Source organism: Plectropomus leopardus, chromosome 21 (assembly GCF_026936395.1).
Source record: "Plectropomus leopardus strain MGB_pleo_1.0 chromosome 21, ASM2693639v1, whole genome shotgun sequence".
Lineage (NCBI taxonomy): Eukaryota > Metazoa > Chordata > Actinopteri > Perciformes > Serranidae > Plectropomus > Plectropomus leopardus.
This window is the reverse complement of record NC_142196.1, coordinates 1,423,256-1,446,838: the sequence shown is the minus strand read 5'-3', so window position 1 is coordinate 1,446,838 and position 23,583 is coordinate 1,423,256. Positions and strand designations below refer to the sequence as shown.

General features: G+C 40.0%; 2 protein-coding genes across 3 annotated transcripts in view; one reads left to right on the top strand and one right to left on the bottom strand.

Annotated features, from left to right (window-relative positions):
- Positions 1–326: 326 nt before the first annotated feature.
- trdmt1 (tRNA aspartic acid methyltransferase 1) lies at positions 327–11,262 on the bottom strand. Of its 2 annotated transcripts, XM_088072158.1 has the most exons (12): positions 11,108–11,197; positions 10,720–10,972; positions 9,542–9,651; positions 8,486–8,562; positions 7,426–7,497; positions 6,773–6,838; positions 5,564–5,633; positions 5,403–5,483; positions 3,759–4,084; positions 3,290–3,347; positions 1,060–1,189; positions 327–721 (listed from the first exon to the last, which is right to left on the bottom strand). In XM_088072158.1, the coding sequence occupies exons 4-12, from the start codon at positions 8,521–8,523 to the stop codon at positions 621–623; spliced, it is 942 nt and encodes a 313-aa protein (XP_087928284.1). In that variant the 5' UTR covers positions 8,524–8,562; positions 9,542–9,651; positions 10,720–10,972; positions 11,108–11,197; the 3' UTR covers positions 327–620. The 2 variants fall into 2 exon arrangements, with proteins under 2 accessions (XP_087928284.1, XP_042366340.2); XM_042510406.2 differs by lacking the exon at positions 10,720–10,972 and having other exon boundaries at positions 11,108–11,262.
- A 743-nt stretch (positions 11,263–12,005) lies between these two features.
- rsu1 (Ras suppressor protein 1) overlaps positions 12,006–23,583 on the top strand; it is a 56,875-nt gene continuing 45,297 nt past the window's right edge. Inside the window, exons 1-4 of the mRNA XM_042510622.2 lie at positions 12,006–12,162; positions 12,337–12,453; positions 15,063–15,113; positions 22,409–22,529. Coding sequence (XP_042366556.1) covers positions 12,345–12,453; positions 15,063–15,113; positions 22,409–22,529 — 281 coding nt within the window. The 5' untranslated portion in view covers positions 12,006–12,162; positions 12,337–12,344. The remainder of the gene's footprint in view (positions 12,163–12,336; positions 12,454–15,062; positions 15,114–22,408; positions 22,530–23,583) is intronic.

The following is a 23,583-nucleotide window of genomic DNA, read 5'->3' as shown; positions in this document are numbered from 1 at the left end:
GTTCATTGTCCCCACTAAGTGGTCAGGTAGGTGGGAGTCCTGCATATTTAGCCATTTTTACAAAGAAGAATGCTAAACCAAAGATGCAGAATAATCAGTTAGTGGATGGATGAATGAAAATGCAAGACAATCAAAATTCTCAAGTATAAATACAAAAATTAGCATTATTCCAGTGTGGATGCTGGCTTAACATTTAGCCAGGACTGAGTTAAATACAAGTTTGAGATAAATATGACAAACCTGGGAAAATGCATTATTATCATGTAGGTGGGGAAAAAAAGAAAAGAAAAAACAAACAAAAAAAACAAAACAATGTGCTTCTCGGGTTAGTTCTTAGGTTTTTTTTTATTTTGATCATTTAAAAAATCTATAAATATGCTTTATAAAAAAAAAAAAAAAACATGTCCAGCTGAAAAGACGAGTTGTTTGAAGTGAATTGTAAGAAACCTTTATCTTACAGTCTTATTGGTCCAGCATTTGGCCAACATTTCAGTTAACATCCCCAATTAAAAGAAGACTTTACTGTACATTTTGAAGCCCAGCCACTGGGCAGAGAGCACTGTGTGATCAAATCCACAGTGACAAACAGGATGGTGTCCTCCTTCAGAGTGTCCCATGTGCTAGGAGACCAGCAGCTGCAGGAGTCTGGACACCACCAACACATTCAGGCTGTTTCCAAGAACTTTGTACTGCTGCCTGGTCGTGATCTGCTCTGGAAAGGCTGCAAAAGATATTTAATTACATTAGGAAGAGACATAAACACTTGAGCATGTAATTCATAAAAAAATATAAAAAATGCTCAATATCATCTTTGAAGGAAAAAAAGATGAATAGAAATCCCACGCTGGGATGCTGTTTAAAATGTGAACAAAATCATAATGCAATGATGTGCAAATTTGTTTAGGCCTACATTCGGTTGAATACAGTACAGAGACAAGATATTCAGTGTTCACACTGATATACTGTTTTTCTAAATTTGATGCCTGCAACACGTTCCTAGAGGAGGGCTGACAGGAGACAGACCTTCATTTAGCCTGAGCTAGCAGATTTTTCACTTACAGAAGCTCGGAGGGAAGCCCATGAGGTTAGCAACTTCTCTGGGAGTAAAATAACGCAGCTTCAGTCTCATCAGCCTCTGCAGTTTCTCCTCTTCAGAGCACTGGTCCAGAGCTTTAAACACACTCTCCATCTGCAGTGCACACACAGAAAATCCTTCAACACACTGACATTAAACATGTCTTTGTTGTGACGCTCAGTGGGAACCATTTAACTGCTGGTCACAGCTACGCCGGCTGTCTCCAGGTCAAAACAAGACACTCTAATACCTTTTGAAAAACACTTTCAGTGATATTTAAGACCGAAGTCGGGATAGAAATATGTACCAATAGTGAAAATATCATACTCAACTTGAAGCCTGCAGACCAAATCTGGCCCATAAAAGGGTGGCGGGGGCCCTCAACCATTTTTTTAAATCACAATAGATATATTCACACTGGGAATTGTTTTTTGTACTTTTAGTATAAATAAGGTGCCAGAATGCATAAAATAACATCAAAACAGAGCTTGTTTATCAAAAAAAGTGTCAGTGGAGGATCCCCCCCGCCCCGACAGAGGTCCTAGCTAAGCCCCATAGAGTTGTTCGACAATCCTAAAAAAATCCTAAAATCCAAGAAATGTCCTAAAATCCTAGAAACTTCCTAAAATTCTATAAATGTCCCAAAATCCTAGAAGCATTTTGAAATCTTAGAAACATGTATGGGGGGCTGTCCTGTCGTTTTACAAATGAGGCCCCCATGCAAAGCAAGCTGGGTATCTCTGCTGTACTCTGTCCATGTAAACGCACTAATGTCTGTTTAAAATGAACAGTAAAGTAAAATGACACAGAGGATACTCACCAGTGGTCAAATGCAACTAATTAAATTAACTCAAGTACTGTGTATAGGTACAATGACTTGAACTCAATCAAGCATCTCTGCAGAGACCTGAAAAGGGCCTGCCAATGACAGTCCTGACCCAACCTGATGGAGCTTGAGAGGATCTGCAGAGAAATATCCAGGTGCGCAAAGTTTGTTGTGTCAAACCCACAAAGAATTGAGGCTGTAATCGCTGTTCTTCAGCTAAGCACTGAATGCAGCATCTGGATGCTTATGCCAATGTGATATTACAGTCTTTACTTACTAAATTTGAAAAAAAAAGTTCTGAAATCCTGTTTTTACTTTGTCATTAAGGGTACTGAGTGCAGACTGATGAGGGAAAATAAACTGAGGCTAGTTTAGCGTAACACTGCGACATAACCAAATAAAAAAAGTAAAGGGGTCTGAATATTTCCTGAATGCACCTTTAATTCAAGGTACAAGGTAACTTTATTGTCATTTTTCTTAAATGTAAAAAGAAATGGAATTTAAGGTGATCCTAAATCCTGGTGATCCTTATTCTGATAAAACTGCCAAACCCAAGCTGCTGATGATCAGCATGATGACAGCACTGAACTACTGCTGCTTCCCAGACATGTTTTCAAGCTGAATGTTACTGCTGCTGCTGGACAGACTAGATGCATTAAGACACTTTAAATTTCCCGCTAGGATCATAGATTTTAAATTGTGATGACACCACAGGTTTTAAATAACCTGTCTTGCCTCCAGGAAAGTTTTACAAATAAAAAAACTCAAAAATTTAGAATAGAAGATTCATGATTGAGCTTGTTTTCAGTTGGGGGCGTCCTGTCAACTGTGTAACAGATGTCTCTATAATGCTGGTCAATGGGGAAAATGCATTTTTGGCTTTGGGGCTTTTCATGTTGCAATACTGCAAGTGGCCACTGGGAAAAACTGAGAAGCAGGCTCTCAGCATCAGTACTGAGCCGGATCAAGGCTGGGACTGGGTGTAAATGGGCATTTTTTTAAATACACAAAGGAGACTTCTCCATTTCTAGTAGAACCGTTTTTGTATAAACATGGCCTAAAAATGAAGAGATTCCCCTCAGACTTTGTCCTTGGCTTTTCCATCCTGTTGATGCCTGGACTGGAATAAAAACCTACCGCCCTCTCTCTTCTTCTTCTTCTATCTTTTAAGTATTATTAAAGAAATATTTCATTTATGGTTTATCAATTAATGTGTAACAGTAAAAGTATGGCTTTGTTCAAAATAATAAACCAACGTGCACAAATCTGTGTGGAGGCATTGTGCAGGTTTACATATTTTCTTATACTTCATTTTGTTATGCTGATACACATATGCTTATGTCTCGCAAAAATAATTACATAAACAATAAAAAAAAAAAAAAAACTACCTCTGTGTCCATGCAGCACTGCAGCACAGAGCCAGTTCCCTCAACATAGCGCCCATAGCTGTTGATGAAACACATTAAACATATAACAGTGGGATACCGGACCAACATTGCAATCAACCAATCACAGCCTTCTGACATCATCAGTGTGCTGCTTCTGTCAAGTTAGCACAATACATCCATGGTAATAACTAAGTGGGTTCTGCTCACAAGTTAGAAACATGCAAGAATATTAGCAAGTTAGCTTGTTAACTAAGTATGCTATGCTAACACGTGGGCTTTCCAGTGTATATAAAGCCTGCTAGACTGGACTGGATTTCAAACATTTAACTGGCATTAGGTAAATGGTTGAGGATCAACATTTTCAGTCCATCACTGAGTCTCTGAGGATTGATGTCTCATTTGCACTCAGAATGTTATTCGTGTGCAGAGCTGAAGTGAAGCTGGAGACAGTGAGATGAAGAGGACTCACCCTTTGGTGAAGCACACAGACCTCCTGCACGTGGGCCGAACAATGTCCAGCAGCAGAGCGTACCGCAGCAAGGTTTTAGGAGGGAGGAGATAGTGTTCCAGGTTTGCTTCCAACTGTGGTTCCAGGAAGTCTTGGATCCGCCTGACAGACAGATTGCTGTTCTGACTCGTCTTCCTCTGGGCATCCTCTGCTGTCTCCAGTTTATAGAGGACAGGACCCCCTTGCAGCTCCTCCTCTGGTGGACAGGTATCTTGGTGAGGAGGATTCAAGACTGTGGGCTGCTCAGGGGAATCATTCGCAGCAAGATGTGGGAAGGCATCTAAAATCTAAAATTATTAAAAGCATGATTTACACATGAGTAGTAATGTAGGCTCCTAAAATCATCCAGTACCCAACAAACTTGGTTTCGTCAAGGAATCACTTCACCCAAACTACAGAAAAACATTGCACGGTGACAAACTCTTTGGTACAATAGTTTACAGCCTGGTCTATTGGTTATTCAAAGTCACTGCTTGATTTAAAAAATATATTTAACATTCAGTGAGCATCACAACTTAAATTCAATTCCCTCCTATGAAAGACAGGTGGAGGCAAAAATCTTAAAAACCAGGACAAATAAGCCAAACGTAGGTGAGTTTCCATTATTTGATTTGCACAAAACTTAAATAATATTTTCCAAATGTGTATAAAACACAATTGTGAGATTGCATTGCATTTCCACTGAGTGATGTTCTGCAACTTCTTCTCTCATGATAATATCCCAGTAACCATGGTGATGGATGTTCAAACATTAGCAGCTTTATTTCTATTGCAGCCACAACACTAGCCGTCATTATTTTCAATCCAAGGTCATGTAGGCATGTTAAGGAGCAATAATGGAAAGGAAAGCTCCTTATACATGGGAACAGCCATGTATGAGGGATTTCTGGGAGCTGATAGTCCACAATTTCACAGAGGAATTGTGAATTCAAAACCTCCAGATGACCTGCTATACCTGCAATAACAGCTCATGTGGCCCCTGCTGCTTCATGAGGAAGCCTGTTCCCACTGACAAGCAGGGGCAGTTGTGGCTTGGAGGTAGAGCGGGTCGTACTCTAATTGGAAGGTCAGCGATTCGATCCCCGGCTCCTCCAGGCAACATATCGAAGTATTCTTGGGCAAGATACTAAAATTTTTCTCAGTGCTGTGTCATTGGATTGAGTGTGCGTGTGTGTGAATGATTACTGAGTAGCAGGTGGCACCTTGTACGGTAGCCTTGGCCACCAATGTGTGAATGTGTGTGTGTGAGTGTGTGAATGTGACTTGTAGTGTAAAAGTGCTTTAAGTGGTCAAAAAGACTAGAAAAGCACTATACAAGTACAGTCCATTTACCATTTACACAGCCATAAGATCACGTGACCTAGAAAAGCCCAAAAAGTGTTCCCATTGTATTTTTGTAAAACATGGCTATTTTTCAATCACCTGAAATACCACTTCATGTGAGCGCAAAAACTTTTTCAAAAACGACATGTTTCCGGTAGTCGTATATTACATTTGCAATTTCAATTTGCGCAATTTAAGGGTTAATGGAAACCCACCTCCAGAAAGCTCAAACTAAACCATTTTTCTGGCACATCTTATGACAGCTTGTCAAACAAGCCTCACCTTTGAACTCTGGCTGCAGAAGTTTTCTGCAGAAATCTTTGCGATCAGGAAATAGCGCAGTCTGGAATTTGGGATCCCAACCTGGATTCATGAGTAGAACAGTGATATTATTATAACTGAGAGTGCGGATGTTAATTTATGAATAAATGTATTCTCCTTACACTTGTGGGTGAGATCATGAGCTCCTGGAAAGAGTATCCACATTCTGTCAGTGTTTTCACCAAACGCTCCCTGGAGACCAGAAACATGAGGACAGATTACCACTCTACTGAAATGTCTTCACCTGACCACAACAACATGAATGAATCCAAATCATAGCTGAGGAATGGAAAACCTGATATAGTGATTAAATATGCAACAAAAATCACACTTATTAATTATAAATCAGCAAAGTTTATAAGGTCATTTCAGATAAACTTTTCAATCTGTCAAGAAGATACACACTTTTATTTTCTCCTGTTTAGATAGCTGTAATTCCCTTTACACATGCCTCAGTTAGACTGCTCTAAGTCCATTACCACTGGATTAAAATGCAGCTGCAAGACCGCTAACGAGGACGAGATCTCTTATCCGTCCCCCATTCCAACTGCAAAACAAAAGGTGATCATGCATTTGCTGTTTTATCTCCAACCCTCTGGAACAATATTCCCTCAGTCCATCAGATCTGCTGAATCCTTTAAAACATCTACTCAAAAAAAAAAACACCTCTATAGCCAAGCCTTCCTATAGAGCAACTACAAGCGTTATGTTTTTGTTTGTTTGTTTTGGTCTTGTCTGTCCCTCATTGTACAGTCTTCCAAAACTAGATTCAGTCAGTCATTCATTCACTCATTTATTTTAAGTGTACAGTGAGAACAGATGGGGGACTAGCGAGAGAACTGAGTCTTCTTTCAAATGGCCTAACAATGTCAACACAGAAAGGACCTAGTCCCTTTTCTGTTGGTCCACTTTTTGGTCCACTTGAAGAGGACTGAGCTTTTTCTAAAGAGGACTATATGTGAAAACACTCTAAATTTCAGCTTTATGTTACATTGGCCACAAAATGTTGATATGAAATCACTTTAGTGTCATTACAAAAGCATGGCACACATCCCAGCAGCATAACAAACTTATTTATTCCTTTATTTATGTTATTTATGTTGTGTTAAATTGTCAATGCGGTTGTGGGAGGGACGGGTTTATGCCACTGAACCGCTGGTGGAATAACATCAGCCACTTCTCCATCTTGGCATCACTCCTTAAGTGTCAGTGGCAGGACAAAAAAGAATTTGCAGGATTTCAATCCTCCCTGTCTACTGTACATGTGGCTGCTTACTGACATGGTGACCTTTCAGGCCTTTTGATCCCCCCCTTGTTGTCTCCATGGTTACCTGGCAGAGGAGCACTCAAAGCCTTTCACATTCTCCAGCAGGATGAAACGAGGCCGCTTGCTCAGCCTGGACACACACCGTCACGTGTCAGGACACATGTAAGGGAAGAGAGGACGATACACAGATTTCACACTGGTTTTAAATGAGAACCTGGAACAGATACAACCTGCATGCTCTCAAAGAAAACCATCTTGGGCTTTAAAACGTTGATATAAATGCAGCTCTTGAGGCAAGAAAATTGTGCTCTTTTATATTGTATTTTCAATCTGAAAATCATTTTTTCATTCAGGCTGAGCGGAGGGAGACAAAAAGCAAAATGTGGAGATTAAAGACCTTGGCAGTAACTACCACTTGGTAATTATGCACCACTATGCAATTAATACATATTTATATTTTGCCTTAGTATTATGTCTATTCACTTTTTGTTCCCCTGTTTATAATTTGTGTCTTGTCCTGTGTCTGTCGTGAGAGTGAATGGATTGAATGCGTATAGTTCAGGGTGGGCGGGTAGGTGTGTTGACGGGTTGTTTTGGGTTGGGATAGGTAAAAAGAGAACTGGCTCTATTAACTTGTTATAGAACTACTGTTCACTGTAAGTACTAAGCTCCTGCTTGTTCTATGCAAAATCCAATAAAGAAAGTTTGGATAAAGACCTTGGCAGGAGATCGAGGATGTAGAGGAAGCTCTTGGTTCTGGAGTCAGCGATGTCACCCTGAAGTCCTAACCTGCATAGATAGACAGCATGATTTCACTCCTAAAACAGTTTGAAAAACACACAAACCACAGAACGTGAGACAGGGGAGGAATAAAATGGTAAAGTGCATCAGAAAGCAAAAAAAGGAGAAAATGGAACAGAAGAGTTCAATACTGCTGGTCAAAGAGCAAACTGAACCTGAGCTCATCCCTAGCAGGAGACATGTTTGACCCTATAGAGTCCGTCTTCAGGACATCACAGTTACTGTTTTTAAAGCCCTGACAAAGACCTGCAGTGGACGAAACATGTTGGCATTTTTTTTAATGATTTCGCCACTACAATAAAGGCTTTTTAACGTAATTCCTCCTCATTTTTCATGTTTTTCACATGTTTTGGAGTGCCTCGATTTCCTTCCTGTTTACCTTGTTGGTTCTTGTTTTCCATGAACATCCGACACAAGGTTTTTACCTAAGCTTGAGTCTGCAGAACAACTACTCATCCCTCTTCTTTTCTAAGACTATTATTATTATTTTCAGGTGATTATAAACTAACAAAAACATATTTCGCGTACAGGACAACGTACATTATTCCATTCTCCCAAACAATGTGCTTAAACCATGTTTGATTTGATCTGATTCTATTTTAGTTTAGTTTAGCTGCATGAAGCAAAAAGTGAACTGTAAGTAAGCTACAAAAAATGTAAGAAAAAAGATGGAATAATTAAGCATAATGAATTCAATATTAGGATTATTTCCTTTGAATTTTTTTTTTTAAAGATGATGAGTACTTTGATGATATACTTTGTCATATGTGTACACCGTGGTGATATCTGGGAGAATACTGGCCATGTTTTGTTTTGTAGAACAGATGGTGAAGCTGGTCGACCTGTCAAACTGAACCTCTAAAATCCACCTGTTACTCACAATATAAACAAACAAAGGAACAAGTAAACTGCACTCCAAAGGTCTGTGCGTTGGCGCTCCTCTGTGATCACACTGCAGCTGAAACATGAGGCGTACCTGGTGAAAGGCTGACATGGAGGGCTCATCAACATCATGTCAAAAGATAATTTATTGAAGTCATCTAGAGTTATGCCCTGAAAGAAAAAAACAAGAGAAAACTTTTTCAGAAGTAATTACATTGCAGTTTCAAATTCAGCCCAGTCTATGAATCTGTAGACGTGATGGTGTTTAACCCTTTGAAACCTGGAGCAACATCACTTCTCCTGTGCTGCATTTACATGCAACCTTTGAATCCCAAGCACACTGGTGTTTCTTTGGAAAACTAGGGAGAAAAAGGCAACAGGCAAAGAGGCAAGAAAGGCCCCGCAAACTGCAAAAAAAATGTATTTAGAAAATGATTCAAAATATGCTTGGAAAAAATGCTGAGAAATCTGTATTTGTAATTATCATAACTGATTATTGAAGATAACTAGCATTATTATTAAGTACTTTTTTCAAGTCATTTTAAATTTGGGTTTTTCCTTTCCTTTTTCTTTTTTTGTGGCAATTTTTGGGTTATTTTCTTGTACTTTATACAAATGTCTTGATGATTTTGTGTTCATTTCTTCTCTTCTCTTCTCTTGCCTTATTCCCATGTTTTTGAAATGTCCCTCCAATTGCAAGAAATAAGTATATTTAACTATAACTATATTTCTAATTGTCATAATCATATATTTTAAATTATGTTACAGGATACTTTAAGCAGAAAATTTAAGCAGTTTTTTATTGAGGTTTTTTTATTGAGGTTTTTTTCCCTTTTTGCCTGCCCATTTGTTGTTTGTGTCATTTTTCTCCAAATTAATTTCCCAGTTTATTTATTTATTTATTTTTAAATATGTATTAGTTTCTTGCTAATTTCTGCAATCAGGCCAGTTTGTTCAAGTTTCAAAGGGTTAAACAAAGTTGGGTCCCATCATCTTCATTCTTCCTGGTAAGGGTCACATCTCCTCACATATGACAGTGAGTATGATCAGTCTGTGGCAGAGTGACGGCTGTCCTGAGCCGTCCAGAGATCGAAATCACTGCTCTGTTCAGATGCCTGCAGTCACAGCTGCACCCTCCACAGTCACCCACCTCAATGGTTTTGTTCCAGAGGGCTGTGTCAGGGAAGTTGTGCCTGTAGATCTGATTGGCTGTGGTGTTAATGTCGACGGCAGCCACCACCTGGGCAGGTATACCACTCTCTAGAGGGTAATAAATAAACAACAATAACAAATCAATTTAAAAATACAACAATAACAAATACATTTTTTTCTTTAAAATGTATATATATATATATATATATATATATATATATATATATATATATATTTACATATATATATATATATGGAGAGAGAGAGAGAGAGAGAGAGAGAGAGAGAGTTTCTTAACATATCTGAAGTTACAGCTGCACAGAGAAGGCCCCTGCATAAAACTAACCTAACTCACCACTCCACCAGAGTTTCTATAACCATTGTCCAGCTCTTTTCAGTTGTAAATAACATGTGATATTTTCCCACTGAAAACACTTAAATAAGAGTTATTAAAGTTATAAAGCTGTTGACAGGACAGCTTTATAAAAAGCGTGAATTTTTAATCCAAATAGGGTTTATTATTTCAAGTTTTCTTGAGCCCAGAAAAGTGATTTTTAATTATTTTTTCTAGTTTTTGCATGTATGTATTTATTTGGTATTTTTTTCTCTGTACTGTTCTTTAAAAAGAAAGAAAAAGACAATATACTATATTAATCCCCAAGGATAAATTCTAACTTTCCACTCTGTTGTCATTTATATGTTCCAGACACAGGCCCCAAATACCCACACATGCACAAACAGGACCTGTACACATGCACTGACTGGAGAGATGTCAGAGCGAGGGGGCATGCATACATAGACAGCGACCAGTCCACATTCCATATTTAGTCCAGAAGGGGACTTGAACCCTCAGGTTCCCAAGTTAAGGCCCTATTGACTGAGCTACTGCCACCTCCAAGGCATTGTTACTGACACCTTGTGCATCATATTTGTAGATCTGCTAGGATCTGTAGAGTCAGCATGTGCACAGAAATAGTCCCCTTTTTTTGCTGCAGCCAAACACATTATAATAATATTTGTGCTGACACTGAACCATCAGCTGCAGATCCTCACACTAAATAAACCAACCTTTGCCCATGTAGCTCCGCAGGACATAAGGTCCTAATTATTCAGTGTTTGCATTAACGCTAACAGTCAATCAACAGATCACAACAAGAATAACACGGCAAATCTTACGTAATATAGTGCATATTATTATTATTTTGCATCTTCATGTCCATGCTGCCATGGATTATAGGTGATTTCTGCAGCTGAAGGACTGTGTCAGCCAACAGGAGGTCTGCCTCAGGCTCTTCGTGGGCTTGATGAACTTTGGACAGCTCGGGACTCGAGTCTGTTATATCCGCGAGTCTGTAAGGACCTTAAACTTTCAGCATTTGGATCCAATCAGCCTGTCTGGCTGTTCTGGTGTTGAGCTCCCAGCAGTCCCCTTCAGTCAGAAACAGACATACAGACAGTGTGCTGGAGATCTCTCAGTCTGTCTCTGACTGCTGATGTGCACAGCCAGTTCCACATAAAAAAACAGACCAGCTCAAACCAGCGTGTGGCAGATAGATCATCTTACCTTTCAAAGCATAATGCATCCCTCCTATCCCACTGTACAGCTCGAGCACCCGTACACTCTCCATCACGGAACGTGGCTGCTCTCACTTCCTCTTCTTTCTCATGTTTGGCGAGTTTGTCAAACATTGAAATGGCGCATAACCGCCACCTGCTGGTGTGGAGACTGCACTGAGAGTCTCCACCCACTTCAGTTAAACTGCAGTTTATTTGCTCACAGTTAAGAACTACATAAAATCCAGATTATAAAAAGAGGTCAAGAAGCCAGAGCTTTATACAAACGGACCCCTCTAAACTCGAAAACAAATCAAAAAACAAAAATATAATATATATTTATAAGCTCTTGATAACATGTAGGCTTACTTTATCATTCCACATGTGTACACCGTGATTATATCTGAAGGAATACTGACTGTGTTTTGTTTTGTAAATCTGAAGATGAAGCTGATCCACCTGTCTAGTATTACATGAATGAATCTGTACAAAGACATACAAAGAAATTGCTAAAGCATGATGGTATAAAAGAAGGTAAACACATATATCTGATTAATATTTCTGTCATACACTGAGAGAATGATACGTTTCCTGAAAGAAAAAAACAAACAGAGGCCTCATCAGAGGATGAGAGAGAGAGAGAGTTGAGAGGATAAATCTAAGAATATTATAAAGTTAATTAACAAGAAACATTTACAATCTACATTGTAGTTTGATTGACACATTTTTATTTTGATAAATGCATATCTATATGTATGCATATATATCATTATTATATACATATATGTCATGATGATGTTTACTTGTCCTGAACAACGTGAGAGAGTTGAGCTCCCTGATTCAGCTGTGTCTCAGTGTAATGCCGCAGCCTGCTGGTTTTGGGAGCTCTTATTTTGACACGGAGGTGTGGCTCAACACATCGAGGAACAGGAAGTATCCTATTATGGAAGAGTGGCTAACAACATAAACTTCCTGTAGGGTGTCAGCTCGACGCGAAGTGTCTCTCAGGAATTTAAAAGCTTAAATACTCCACTTTTTCATTCCCAACATTTTGGCACGGTACCGGTAAGTGTCTCCGGTGGCGTTGGCATAGCTCCGTCACTTTGTCCTGTCTCTTACCATGTGTTTGTGTGCGTGTGTTTGTTGTTAGCTTGTCTCATAGACCGTTACCGTGTAACCACTAAAGACGACTTTTCTAGCTAACTGACACGCTGTTACTTTCTGTATGGATGTCTCCAGGTACAAACATGTCCAAGTCTTTGAAGAAGATAGTGGAGGAGAGTCGGGACAAGAACGTCCCCGAGGTGGAGATGTGCGACAGAGGCATTTCAAACATGCTGGACATCCCGGGACTGTGTAAGACATGTCTTCTGTCTCACCACACAACTGTTAAAGCCCTGCTATATAAAGCTCGGTGAGGTTTGCTCAGGCTTCAGCTGCGGCTACGTGACAAATATGAGTCTGAACGGAGCCGATAACCGGAGCGGTGATGACGTCACTGCAGCCTCCCGTCTGCGGTGTAAGGGGAGAGAAAAACCCAAACCAAAAAAAACCTTGAGTCTAACCGTTATCCTGCTGCTAACCATCACACTATGAGTAAAAATACAAAGAAAACATAGAAAGAATGAGACTTGTTTCCAGCAGCTCGCAGTGTGGGCCACTTGCAGAGAACACCAGTCTAACAGTGGGAACACACATATGGCTGATATGTCTAAAAAATCCTACATGTATGTGGTACCATGTTAAAATGGTTAAAAACCTGAATATCAGCTAGTTCAGGTGTATGGTTAAAATGTGCAGGGATGATCCTCATCAGTGCTTCCAGACTTCTCCACGTTTAGATGACTGATTAGTCTTAAAGGATTTATGGATGAGGTACTTTAAAGATCAATTTATGGAACTAAAACATGACAAATAAACAAATATGTTAAAATCATGACACACCACTTATGTTCTGTGTTATGTTGTATATATATATATATATATATATATATATATATATATATATATATATATATATATACATAAACGCTTGTATACACACATGCACACAATCATACATGTATACTAAAATGATAAATGGACTGCACTGCTTTTCAAGTCTTCCAACCACTTCTCTCCGCTTTCACACTACATGCCACATTCAACCGTTTACACACACATTCACATGCTGGTGGCCAAGGCTGCCATAACAGGGGCCACCTGCTACTCAGCAACCATTCACACGCACTCACACTCTGATGATGCAACATCGGGAGCAATTTGGGGTTCAGTATCTTGCCCAAGGATAAGTCGACATGTTGACTGGAGGAGCCAGGGATCGAACTACCAACCTTCTCATTGAAGGACGACCCACTCCGCTCTGCACCTAAGCCACAGCTGCTCCGGGTCAAATTTAACAAATTTCCCCCAAAACGTTTGGTAATTGAGTGCTGCAGGGATGATGTTTTGTTGTAGGCCAACACAAGTCAATCAAGTCAATTTTATTCATGAAGCCCATTATCACAAATCACAAACTGCCTCAGAGATCTTTACAGCATACGACATCCCTCTGTCCTCAGACCCTCACAGAAGTTAGCGTCGCACTGGTTTCCTCAACCATAAGCCTATGGGAATTTTACATTGGATTTTTGATTGTTGCAGAAAATAAACTAAGTAAACAAACGTTTATGATACCTACATGTTTTGTTTAGCCAGACAATCTTCATTATTGAACACCACTAAAAGATTTTTGAGGCCTAAAAGCAGTCACCAGAGGTCAAAAGCTAATGTTTGGCTATTAACAAACTAATGATAATAATAATAAAAATAATAATACATTGGACTTTTAAAGCGCTTCTCTTGATATTCAAAGATGCTTTACAAAGAAAACAAGCACAACTACACTACACACTATGATCTTATGACTTAATGTTGCCATCGTTCGGTGCGGCTCAGCGTGATGATGTTCTGTAGACTCATTTAGCCACATGTGAGCAATCACCTTTTTTAATACACATTAAAGCTTTACAGTTCACAAGTAATGGATGGATAGATAGATAGATAGATAGATAGATAGATAGATAGATAGGTAGGTAGATACTTAATTTGTCCCAGTGGGGAAATTGGTTTGCAGGATACCAGCACACAATGACAAAATCACCGTAAACATACTCATACCAACTTTATGAAAGTCATACATAGCAAAAATAACAGCAATAGACCTGCACAGAAGCAACAGACACGCTTATTCCCAGGCTAAATAAAATACTAAAGGAGGCAGGGGACAGACCAGACCAGCTGGATATCCTCCAAGACCAGGAAAAAGTGGCCTGCATGTGGGTTAAGATGCTAGTGCATTACATGTGGGGTATTTACTGATGAATTTTCTGTCATATAACAAAACGTGAAAGTCTCATCACCTTCTGTTAACCACAGACCTTATTTCAGCCTTCTGACCAAAAACAAAAAAACCCACTTGAGATGAGGGACTGGGGTGTGCTAAAATGCTAACTCATTCCTGGGTTTGAGGACTCAGTAACTACATCATGCCGAAATACTCAAAGAATCAGTGTGAAACTGCACACACATTAATCTACCATTGTTCTGGTAGATTAATGTGTTTGTTTCCAGCTCATATAGGCTTTTTTTCAGGTTACAAGCTATCTTTAGTCTCTCCTGCAGGTATGACTCCGTTCTGCAGGACTGAGAGGCAAACTTAAACATAAAGTATACCAAGAATATATTTTTTCTATGCAGGTATATGATATGTTGCTATTGTAATAGGTTTTTTAATGATGTCATTACATACACAATGAATCCTGTTGTTAACTTCAGTCATTTTACTCAAAAAAAATAATTTGACTACTGGTATTTTATTCATTGCTGTCCTTATAGAAATCTGATGTAAGAGTAAGATACATGAGTAAACAAAGTGGTGAGTTAGTCACAGTGCTGTGCTGACTTGATGTGTCGTGTCGTTTCAGTCACTCTGTCCAACATCACTCAGCTGGTCCTCAGCCACAACAAGCTCACAAGTAAGTTTCTCTCACCTGCTCAGCCTGTCTTACAGCGGGGACATTGCTCTGTGGAGGGGGGACGCCATGTTTCACATCAGACAGGAAATGTGGGATGATGATGTGACTTTTGAGATGTAAATAAATGTCAGCCTCCAAATCTGGCACTTATGCTGCAGAATGAATACAATAACGGGACAAAAAGACATGAAGAGTAAAACATCAGAGTGGTCGTGGCCAACTCAAATAATCTCAATCAGGCAACTGTGTAATAATTGCTCAAGGCTTAATATTGACTTTACTGAGCAGTACAAGTAGCCAAAAAATATCTATCAATAAATCATTAGTCAAAAAAAGATAAAAAAAAAAAAGATACAACTCCAGTGAAATGTGATCCCATCAGCTCCTTCATTCTGTGCTCTGTGATGTAGTCCTTCTTTGAGGCGCTGTTTACAGGGCAACAGTTCTTCATGAAATGTTAAACTTTTGTTGCAGTTTGGCCTTTACTTTACATGACAACAGCATTTTTGGGGCCTGAAACCAGGTTTCAGATTTAATCTTTTGAAAACTCAACCCCTTTTGTCACTGTATAAATTTGCAGTGCAAGGATCCTGTGAGAACGGTGACGTCACGGCCGTGCTTTGTTCATGTGCATGGTGTTCTTCTGTGGTGCGTCATTACAAAGTAACACTGCCAGCTACTGACCTGCTATGCACACTACAGAGCTTTCAGTTTTTGCAGAGCCCTGTACATAAGTATCATTCGCACAATGTTATCATAAACGCATATTTTATTATTTTTTTTGAAGGAGAAGGAAAGACTTATCCGTTTTCAGTAGGGCTGTTCTCGTTTGGCCTGAGTCTTCTTACATTGTAGGCTGCTGCTTTGTAACAGTCCCCGTTTCCTGACTGGCTGCAGTGTGCGTTTATGGCATCCTGGATGGTTCTGGTAATCTATGGTTTCTGATTGTGGAACAATTTAACTGTAGTTTTGGGTACAGTTGCTTCTGTTGTTTAACAAGTTAAATTGACCTCAGCTGAACACACAGACGGTGAAGTTGACCGTGTTGTCCTTGAACCAAAATAATCTAAGATCAGTGGTACACTTATGAGCTTTTGCAGCTTTTAGCTGCATTTGGCGGCACGTCATTGCATTTTGTTGGTTAAGGAGCTGAAATCAGGGCGTTCATGCGGGTGTTGTGCTCCCATCTATGCTGATTGGGGTCGTAGGTGATAAAAACCTGTGTCTACTGCAGTCATTTGACCCAGGTGTGAATGCAGATCATACGCATTCTCATTGCATTAAAAAGCTAGATGTCAGCAGGCGTCAGTGTGTTTTTTGTTCAGTGGGAATGATGTTTGAGGGTCCATCTCATAAAGTACTCTTCAGTTTTTCAGACAATTGGAAAGACACTTCTGATGGCAAGGGGACGTTAACCAGGCCATGTTGAATGACTCTTTGAATGCATCTACTGTCTTTTTCACTGAAATGATCTATATGAGGTGTCGTCATTTGGAGCTTGGGTCACGTGATAGCAGGCGGTCATATTTGGGAGAGACTGTGTATCTCTGTGGAGTTGGATGTTCTGTAACAGCAGAGGTCTGCTGCTGCTGAATATGTTGAGGCTGGTGCTGACTCCTGCTGGAGGCTGTGACAGTGCAGCCACACAACAGAGCCCCCCTGGACCACCTGCTGTTACCTTGCTGGTAATTCAGGTCAGCATTATGGGCGAGTAGTCTAGTGTAGTGATTCGATTTGTCTGTCTTTTGTGTGATCTCTTGTCCAGCCCACTTTGTCCATCCTCTGGATGTGCTTGCTTTTCTTAAAATTTGTGCCTGTGGTGATCCCCATTCATGCGTCAGTGTCCAACCAGGACTTGTTGCCTCCGATCTGAAGGATATCGGCAGAACATCCCTTTATAATATAACTTCATGGTATCACAAATTATTTACACCTGAGTCGCAACGTTGAACTAAAGTCACAGTTTATTGCTAATTTTGTTCAAATGACAGCTCGTGTGCTTCTGTCTCAATTTTCTTTTCCCTGTGGAACAGGAAGAATGGACATGTTGAGTGGACATCCTTATCAAAAGCTGATCAGTGGTGTATTGTAACAAAGTAATAATACTTTACTACAGTACATAAGTAATTTTTGGAAGTATCTGTGCTTTACTCGAGTTTTCATATTTCTGTCATCTTCCACTTTTACTCCACTACATTTACTGAATAAAATGGATTCTTGTACTCCACTACATTTGCCCAAAGCATTTAAGTTACCTGCTACAAAAGAGGGAAGGAGGGAGGAAGGGAGGGATAGATGAATAAAGAAATGGGAGGGAAGGAAAAACTGAAAATTGGTCTTTAGATCCTTGATGAAAAAGACCTTGTTTATCTTTGTGTGTGATAGGCTCCATTATTAAGGTGGCATATAATACAAAAAAACTGATGACATAATTCTCAAAATCCTATCCGCTTGTTTTTTTATTACCAGCATTTACTTTTACTTTCAGTACTTGATTACATTTAATATCATAAAATAATTTGATGGAAGTGATGTAATAGTGTTTTGCACCAGCAGATGTCAGCACAGACCGATAAACATACTCACACTGTCTCATGTTTTCACTGCTAAACATTTACAAACCTAAATAACCAAATCAGCTTTGGGTTGTGTGTTAATATGATGTCTGTGCAAATTTAATGTTAAATTTAAAGGCTTATAATATTATTATTATTATTATTATTATTATTATTATTATTATTATTATTATTATTATTATTATTTATTTTTTTTGATATTCTATTTTTAAAATCTTAGTGTCAGTGTGGTTCTTTTTAACTCTAACAGACTATCCTCCTGTGCTTACCTTATTTTCTGAAAGTAAAGTTTGTAGTAAAGTATGAATGTGAACCACTGGTACACATAAGAGATGCTTATCAGTTTAAAAAATATAAACTGGTTCAGTAACTACAGAGTGAGAGGCCAGTTCTCTTGTTTTCCTCTCCACTCTGACTTCAGCCTCTGTTTTGTTAATGCGAACATTAAAAGTCTGTTAACCCTTTGAAACCTTGAAACATCAGTTTACTTGTACTGCGCTCAGACAGCTTTCACTTACATTTTAACCTTTAAAACCTGAGCATTTTGCTTTGATTTTCTTTGAAAACATAGGTAAAAAGACACTGCGCAACATGGCAAGAGATGTCCCACAAACTGCAAGAAATTAGGAAAAGGTGAAAATGACCTGAAATATAGTTTTTTTGTTTGATTGTTGCTAAGATTGAGATAGAGGGAGACATTTTTAGAAGTTAATAACTTTTTTAAAAAATAGGGAAAATGTCGAGACAGTGATATTTATTATAATTACAATTTAAATTATTACTAACTATTTCATCCAGATATTTCCATTTTTTTGTGTTTCTGTTTTGTTACCCCTTTTTTTGGTTTTACCTTTTATTTTTACCTAAATTTCAGGTCATTTTCTTGTAACTAGCAATTTCTTGCATGATAACAGTTTATCGGTGATCAATTAATCTGTCGTTAAGAAAGCATGCGACATGCTCACCTTCTGCTGTGTTTTCTCATCTGCTGCTGAAGATTGAAAGATTACACACATCTCACACTGCTGGGTTATTTATAGCTCAGATCAGACAGAAATGGGGATAACATAATTGGCGTAGTTAGCCACCTGCAGGCGCTCTCAAGGTATGCTCCGTAACTCCAGCAGCACGAGGTAACTCTGCTGTCCCAGTCTGCCAGCAGCCAGTGTTTTTCTGTCTCTTCCTTCTTCTATGGTGATCCTACAAACACAGCTGCTCTGTGTCAGACAGGATGTTGCTGCTGTATGAAGGTGGTCAAGAGTTATAGTGACATCATCACAGTGCAGGTGACCATTTCCCATCATACACCAACGGTAAATCTCAGCTGTCCTGTTATTGTCCTCACGCAGGGCTGCAGGGGTTTTCCTCCTCAAACACACCAAAATGCAGCCTGAAAATCCAGCAGCTCCCCAGGTCACACTAACAGCCACGGGGCCACGGAGCCCATATGGAAATCAATACCATATATTGCGCGGAGGACCTTATAAATACAGCAGGTTTGTCCACCTGGACAGGAGGTTGTGGTGTTGCATTGATTGAGCTGTGGTCAGTGGCCCACAGAGGGAGAGGACAGCTAAAAGAAATTGATTTCTCACATCCTCAGTGAACCAGCGGGACCTTTATAACCAGACAGAGTCTTTACTAATCCTCCGACACACCACAGACCATCTATCTGTGGGCTGTAGGACTGTGAGCATCGGCACTGTGATCTAGCCTGCAGCGCTTTAGTGTCCCTGTTCCACTCAAACAACAGCTTCCAGGCCTGAGAAACAAGGCCAATACAGAAGTGACAAAAACTTGCAGTTCCTCTGTGGGCCACTTGATTCTGGCTCTAAGAGCAAGCCCCCAGAAAGAGATGAGTCCAAAAACCTGGAAATGAGTTTACATTTCAGCACCTCCAAGTTCACTTGTCTTGAAGCTGGTCAGTGTGTTTACATAATGCTCGAAAAAAGTGGAATTATTGTGTTAGTCCATCTTAAACTAGACTTTTAAAAATACATGTGAACATGTTAGTCTGACTAAAATCGGACCCAATCGAATTTCTCAAATTCAGACTAACACACGCAGATAATGCAACTGGAATTTGAGTCATGTAAACACCTCAGTCGGACTTTAACAGGACTAGGTGTTCTGTGCGTGCTCGTAGTCACCACGTTAGCCTCCCTTGGTTTTTCATAAATAGGGACTGTTGTCACTTGTGAGGGCAGAAGAGGTGCTGTAAAAGGGGCAGACATTTTTTAAAAAAATGTAAGCACTGAGGAGGGACTTGTGATTTTAATTTTGGCTTAGGTTAGAGATATACAACTTGGAAAGGCAGTATTTTATATTTATTCAAAAAATTAAATATTTTCATATTTTAGCCACCTAAAAAAATCAGTATCAGTTTAAGTATACAATATATTTGAATATAGTCTCTTCTTAACCTTCCACAACAGCTGATGGAGCAGCTGTACAGCAGCAGCTCCACCATGTAGTGTAGTAAATTTTGGTGGTTTTGATATAACGGCTTCAAATCCCCGTCGGTAATGGCTGTCTTACGGCAAGGTATAGCAGTTAAAATATTCTGAAGAGTTTGCTCAGCACTGTTTGATTAAATGAACGTAACACGTTCATGTAACATAATATAATAAGCAGTTATGATTTTCATTTGGTCGATATCATAGACTATATAAATAATATAGGTTTATAGCAACTAGCTGAAAGGGAGCATATCTCCACCGGCAGTGGAGGAGTTGAACAGACTTCATTAATGGATTCTACTCCATTGCTTGTAAACTGGGATAAGAACCCTACTCCAATTAAATGGCCTGATTGAGCTATAACCATAGCTCCACTTAACTGTGCATTAGGGCTGTGCAATTAATCGAATTTTAATTTTGATTCAAATACAAGTTTGGCTTCCCTTGATTTTCAAAACAAGGTAATCGAGATAAAATGATTTTGTGGATCATGATGAGTTTAACAATGTTGCTCCCGATTTGTCTTTTATTTTGTAAATCAAGCGCACCCTTTCCCAGTGCTCTGCCCTTCACACTGAAGTGCAAAGAGAAGTTTCGGCACAGGTTGAAAACAAGCGAGTCCCAGTGCGCTGCCTCTCTGGTTGTTTTGAAACTTTGGTGTCTCATTTTGGATCCAGACAGCGTGTGCAGAGAGAGCAAACGTGTATGTGGCGCCGGTGATGGTGACAGTGAGTCTGCAGTGAGAGGAGCAGAGAGTATGACGTGAAACGGCTGTTTGCCGGACTGTTGTGGTGAAGAGGAAACTGAGCCAAAAGGCAAAGGTCTTGATTTACTGGTCCATCTATATCCCAACCCTCATCTATGGTCATGACCTCTAGATAGTGCCCAAAAGAATGAGATTGTGGATACAAACGGCTGAAATGAGTTTCCTCTGTAGGGTGTCTGGGCTCAGGCTTAGAGAAAGTGTGAGGAGCTCAGACATCTGGAGGGAGCTCAGAGTAGAGCCACTGCTCCTTTGGGTTGAAAGGGGCCAGTTGAAGTGGTTCAGGCAACTGATCAGGATGCCTTCTGGGCACCTCCCATTAGAGGTGTTCTGGGCATTACATATCTCATCTGGTCTGGGAACGCCTCAGGGTTTCCCAGGAGGAGTAAAAAGTGTTGCTTAGTAGAGGGACCTCTGGATTACTCTGCTCCGCCTGGTTTCCCTCTGACCCGGCCCCAGATAAGCGGTAGAAAATGGATAAATGGGTGGATGGATGGATAACACTGGCACATCGTAGGTATCAACAGAATTTGGCTTTAAAGTGAAATATGGGTATCAGCCAACATGTTGATTTTTTTGCTGATATCACAAAGCGATATGTATATTTTATATTTGCAATTTCAGTTTGCTCAATTTGAGAGTTAATGGAAACCTGCCTATGTACCTCGGCTGTTCTCCTTCTTTGAGTTAGCTGCTAACTGCTATCGGCTGCTTTTAAATCACATAACACGTCAAAACATCACAACCGTGCCATCCATGATCCCATCCTGCCGGCTGTTCCTCTCGCACTGAAGTTGTTGCAGCACTGGCTCAAAGTTGAGGCAACGCTGTCCCCCCATTCAGGACCTTGAAGAGGCAGAGTAAAAGGGTCTGATGAGTCAGATCCATCCATAGCTCCACCCTCTTACCCACATATGGTCACTTCTGGCTCAAGCAGTCTAAGATGGAGACAAACTCAAAATGGAAGTCACACACACACACACACACACACACACACACTGATATAGTATCAGTATGCCCAGTCCTCACCTCTCCAGCACTCATTCTCCTGGCAGCATTCAGGTCAGGGTGTGCTCCGTTTACTCTCCTCCTCTTCCTCTCACTGCTCCCATCTCTCCCCTCTTCCATTGATCAGTCCCATAATCCAATAAACTTGCTGCTCTTTGTTATCAGCCAATTGATCCATGTCCGCCAGCGTGGCCGCAGACCGGGGGGGAATAAAACTGCATATGGACGAGGAGAGAGAAACTGTAATATCTGCTGTTCAAATGTCAACATGTAGAGGCAGCGCCGACACGGCCGCCAGTGGACTTATTCATGACGTGAGGCGTGTCAGAGCCCCGCAGCTAATGATGATAAGCCCGCTGTCAAGGATTGGGGCTGTTGATGAGTGTGAACCTCACTCTTTGGAAGAGCTAAAAACATCTTGAAAACATACTTGTGTGTATGTGTGTCAGATGTGTTTGTCATTTTTCTCCTGTGTGTGTGTGTTTCCAGCGGTGCCTGCTAACATCTCTGAGCTAAAGAACCTGGAGGTCCTTAACATGTTCAACAACCAGATTGAAGAGCTGCCAACTCAGATCAGCAGTCTGCAGAAACTCAAACACCTCAACCTCGGGTAGGCATACACGCACACACACACACACACACACACACACACACACACGCTGGAAGAGTACAACAGTCAGGTAAGTTGTCTCTTTTATTTGCTGCTACCCTGAGGCCAGGCTTGTCTCCTGTCTGATCATCCTCCTGTTTCCTTCATTAACACACACCAACTCAATCAAGAATACATGTTGGCATTTTAACTTGTATATAACCCTTGTAGGTAAGTATGTAGGGAATGCACTGAAACTTTTCATTTCTATACGTTTCAACAACACTGCGGTTATGTTTGAGCAAAAAAAACACTTGGTTATGGTTCAGAAAAGATCATTTTTGGCTTAAAATGCTTGCTTTTGGGGGCACTCTCCCTGCAGGAAATGCAGCGTTGTCTAGTCGTCTCTTGGTGGCACGTTGCCCAGTGGAAACACAACGGTGTAAAGGTTTTGTTATTTGTGGTCTCATACAGTGGTCCGCAGTGGGCTGCCACTTGGCAGACATTTCTCTCACAAACTACATCACTCTAGAAATGCTGATGACACATAGAAAAAAAACATATTTAAGGTTTGCAGATAAGTGCAGTTGTAAAGAATGTGGTTAGGGCATAGAAGAAAGCCGACACAAGATTGGTTTCCAGCATTTATTTAGGTCTGCAGAAGATGACACATAAATTACCTTCTCGTCTCACTGTCTGCACCTCACCTCCCTCAACTTTGCAGAACAGAACCGTGTGAGGTCATATTTCCATTAACAGTGCATATAGATGTGATCCAATATGTAATTTGACCAAATATACAAATTATTTACCAAATTATTTACAAAGTGCTACAAAAATTAGCTAAAAAAAACCCTGAAATTTACACTGAAATGCAATTACAATTTGCCAAAATCCACGAAAACAGCATTTTCAAAGGACAAACAGTGACACCTGGTGGACAAGGCTGAAAGGTACACATGTAGGGCGATGACATACAAAAGAAATTACAACATTAATTAATTAAATAACATGCCTGCAGAAGTCAAAAACTGACACATAAAATGCCTTCTGGTCCACTTTCTGCACCTCAGCT

What these genes read in the sequence shown, in the direction of transcription:
- trdmt1 (XM_042510406.2), bottom strand. Translation starts at nt 11,171, where the DNA reads ATGGAGAGTGTACGGGTGCTCGAGCTGTACAGTGGGATAGGAGGGATG. An exon ending in TCATGATCTCACCCACAAGT is followed by an intron (nt 5,484 to 5,563) that starts GTAAGGAGAATA and finishes TCATGAATCCAG; the next exon opens with GTTGGGATCCCAAATTCCAG. An exon ending in GGGCTTCCCTCCGAGCTTCT is followed by an intron (nt 722 to 1,059) that starts GTAAGTGAAAAA and finishes TATCTTTTGCAG; the next exon opens with CCTTTCCAGAGCAGATCACG.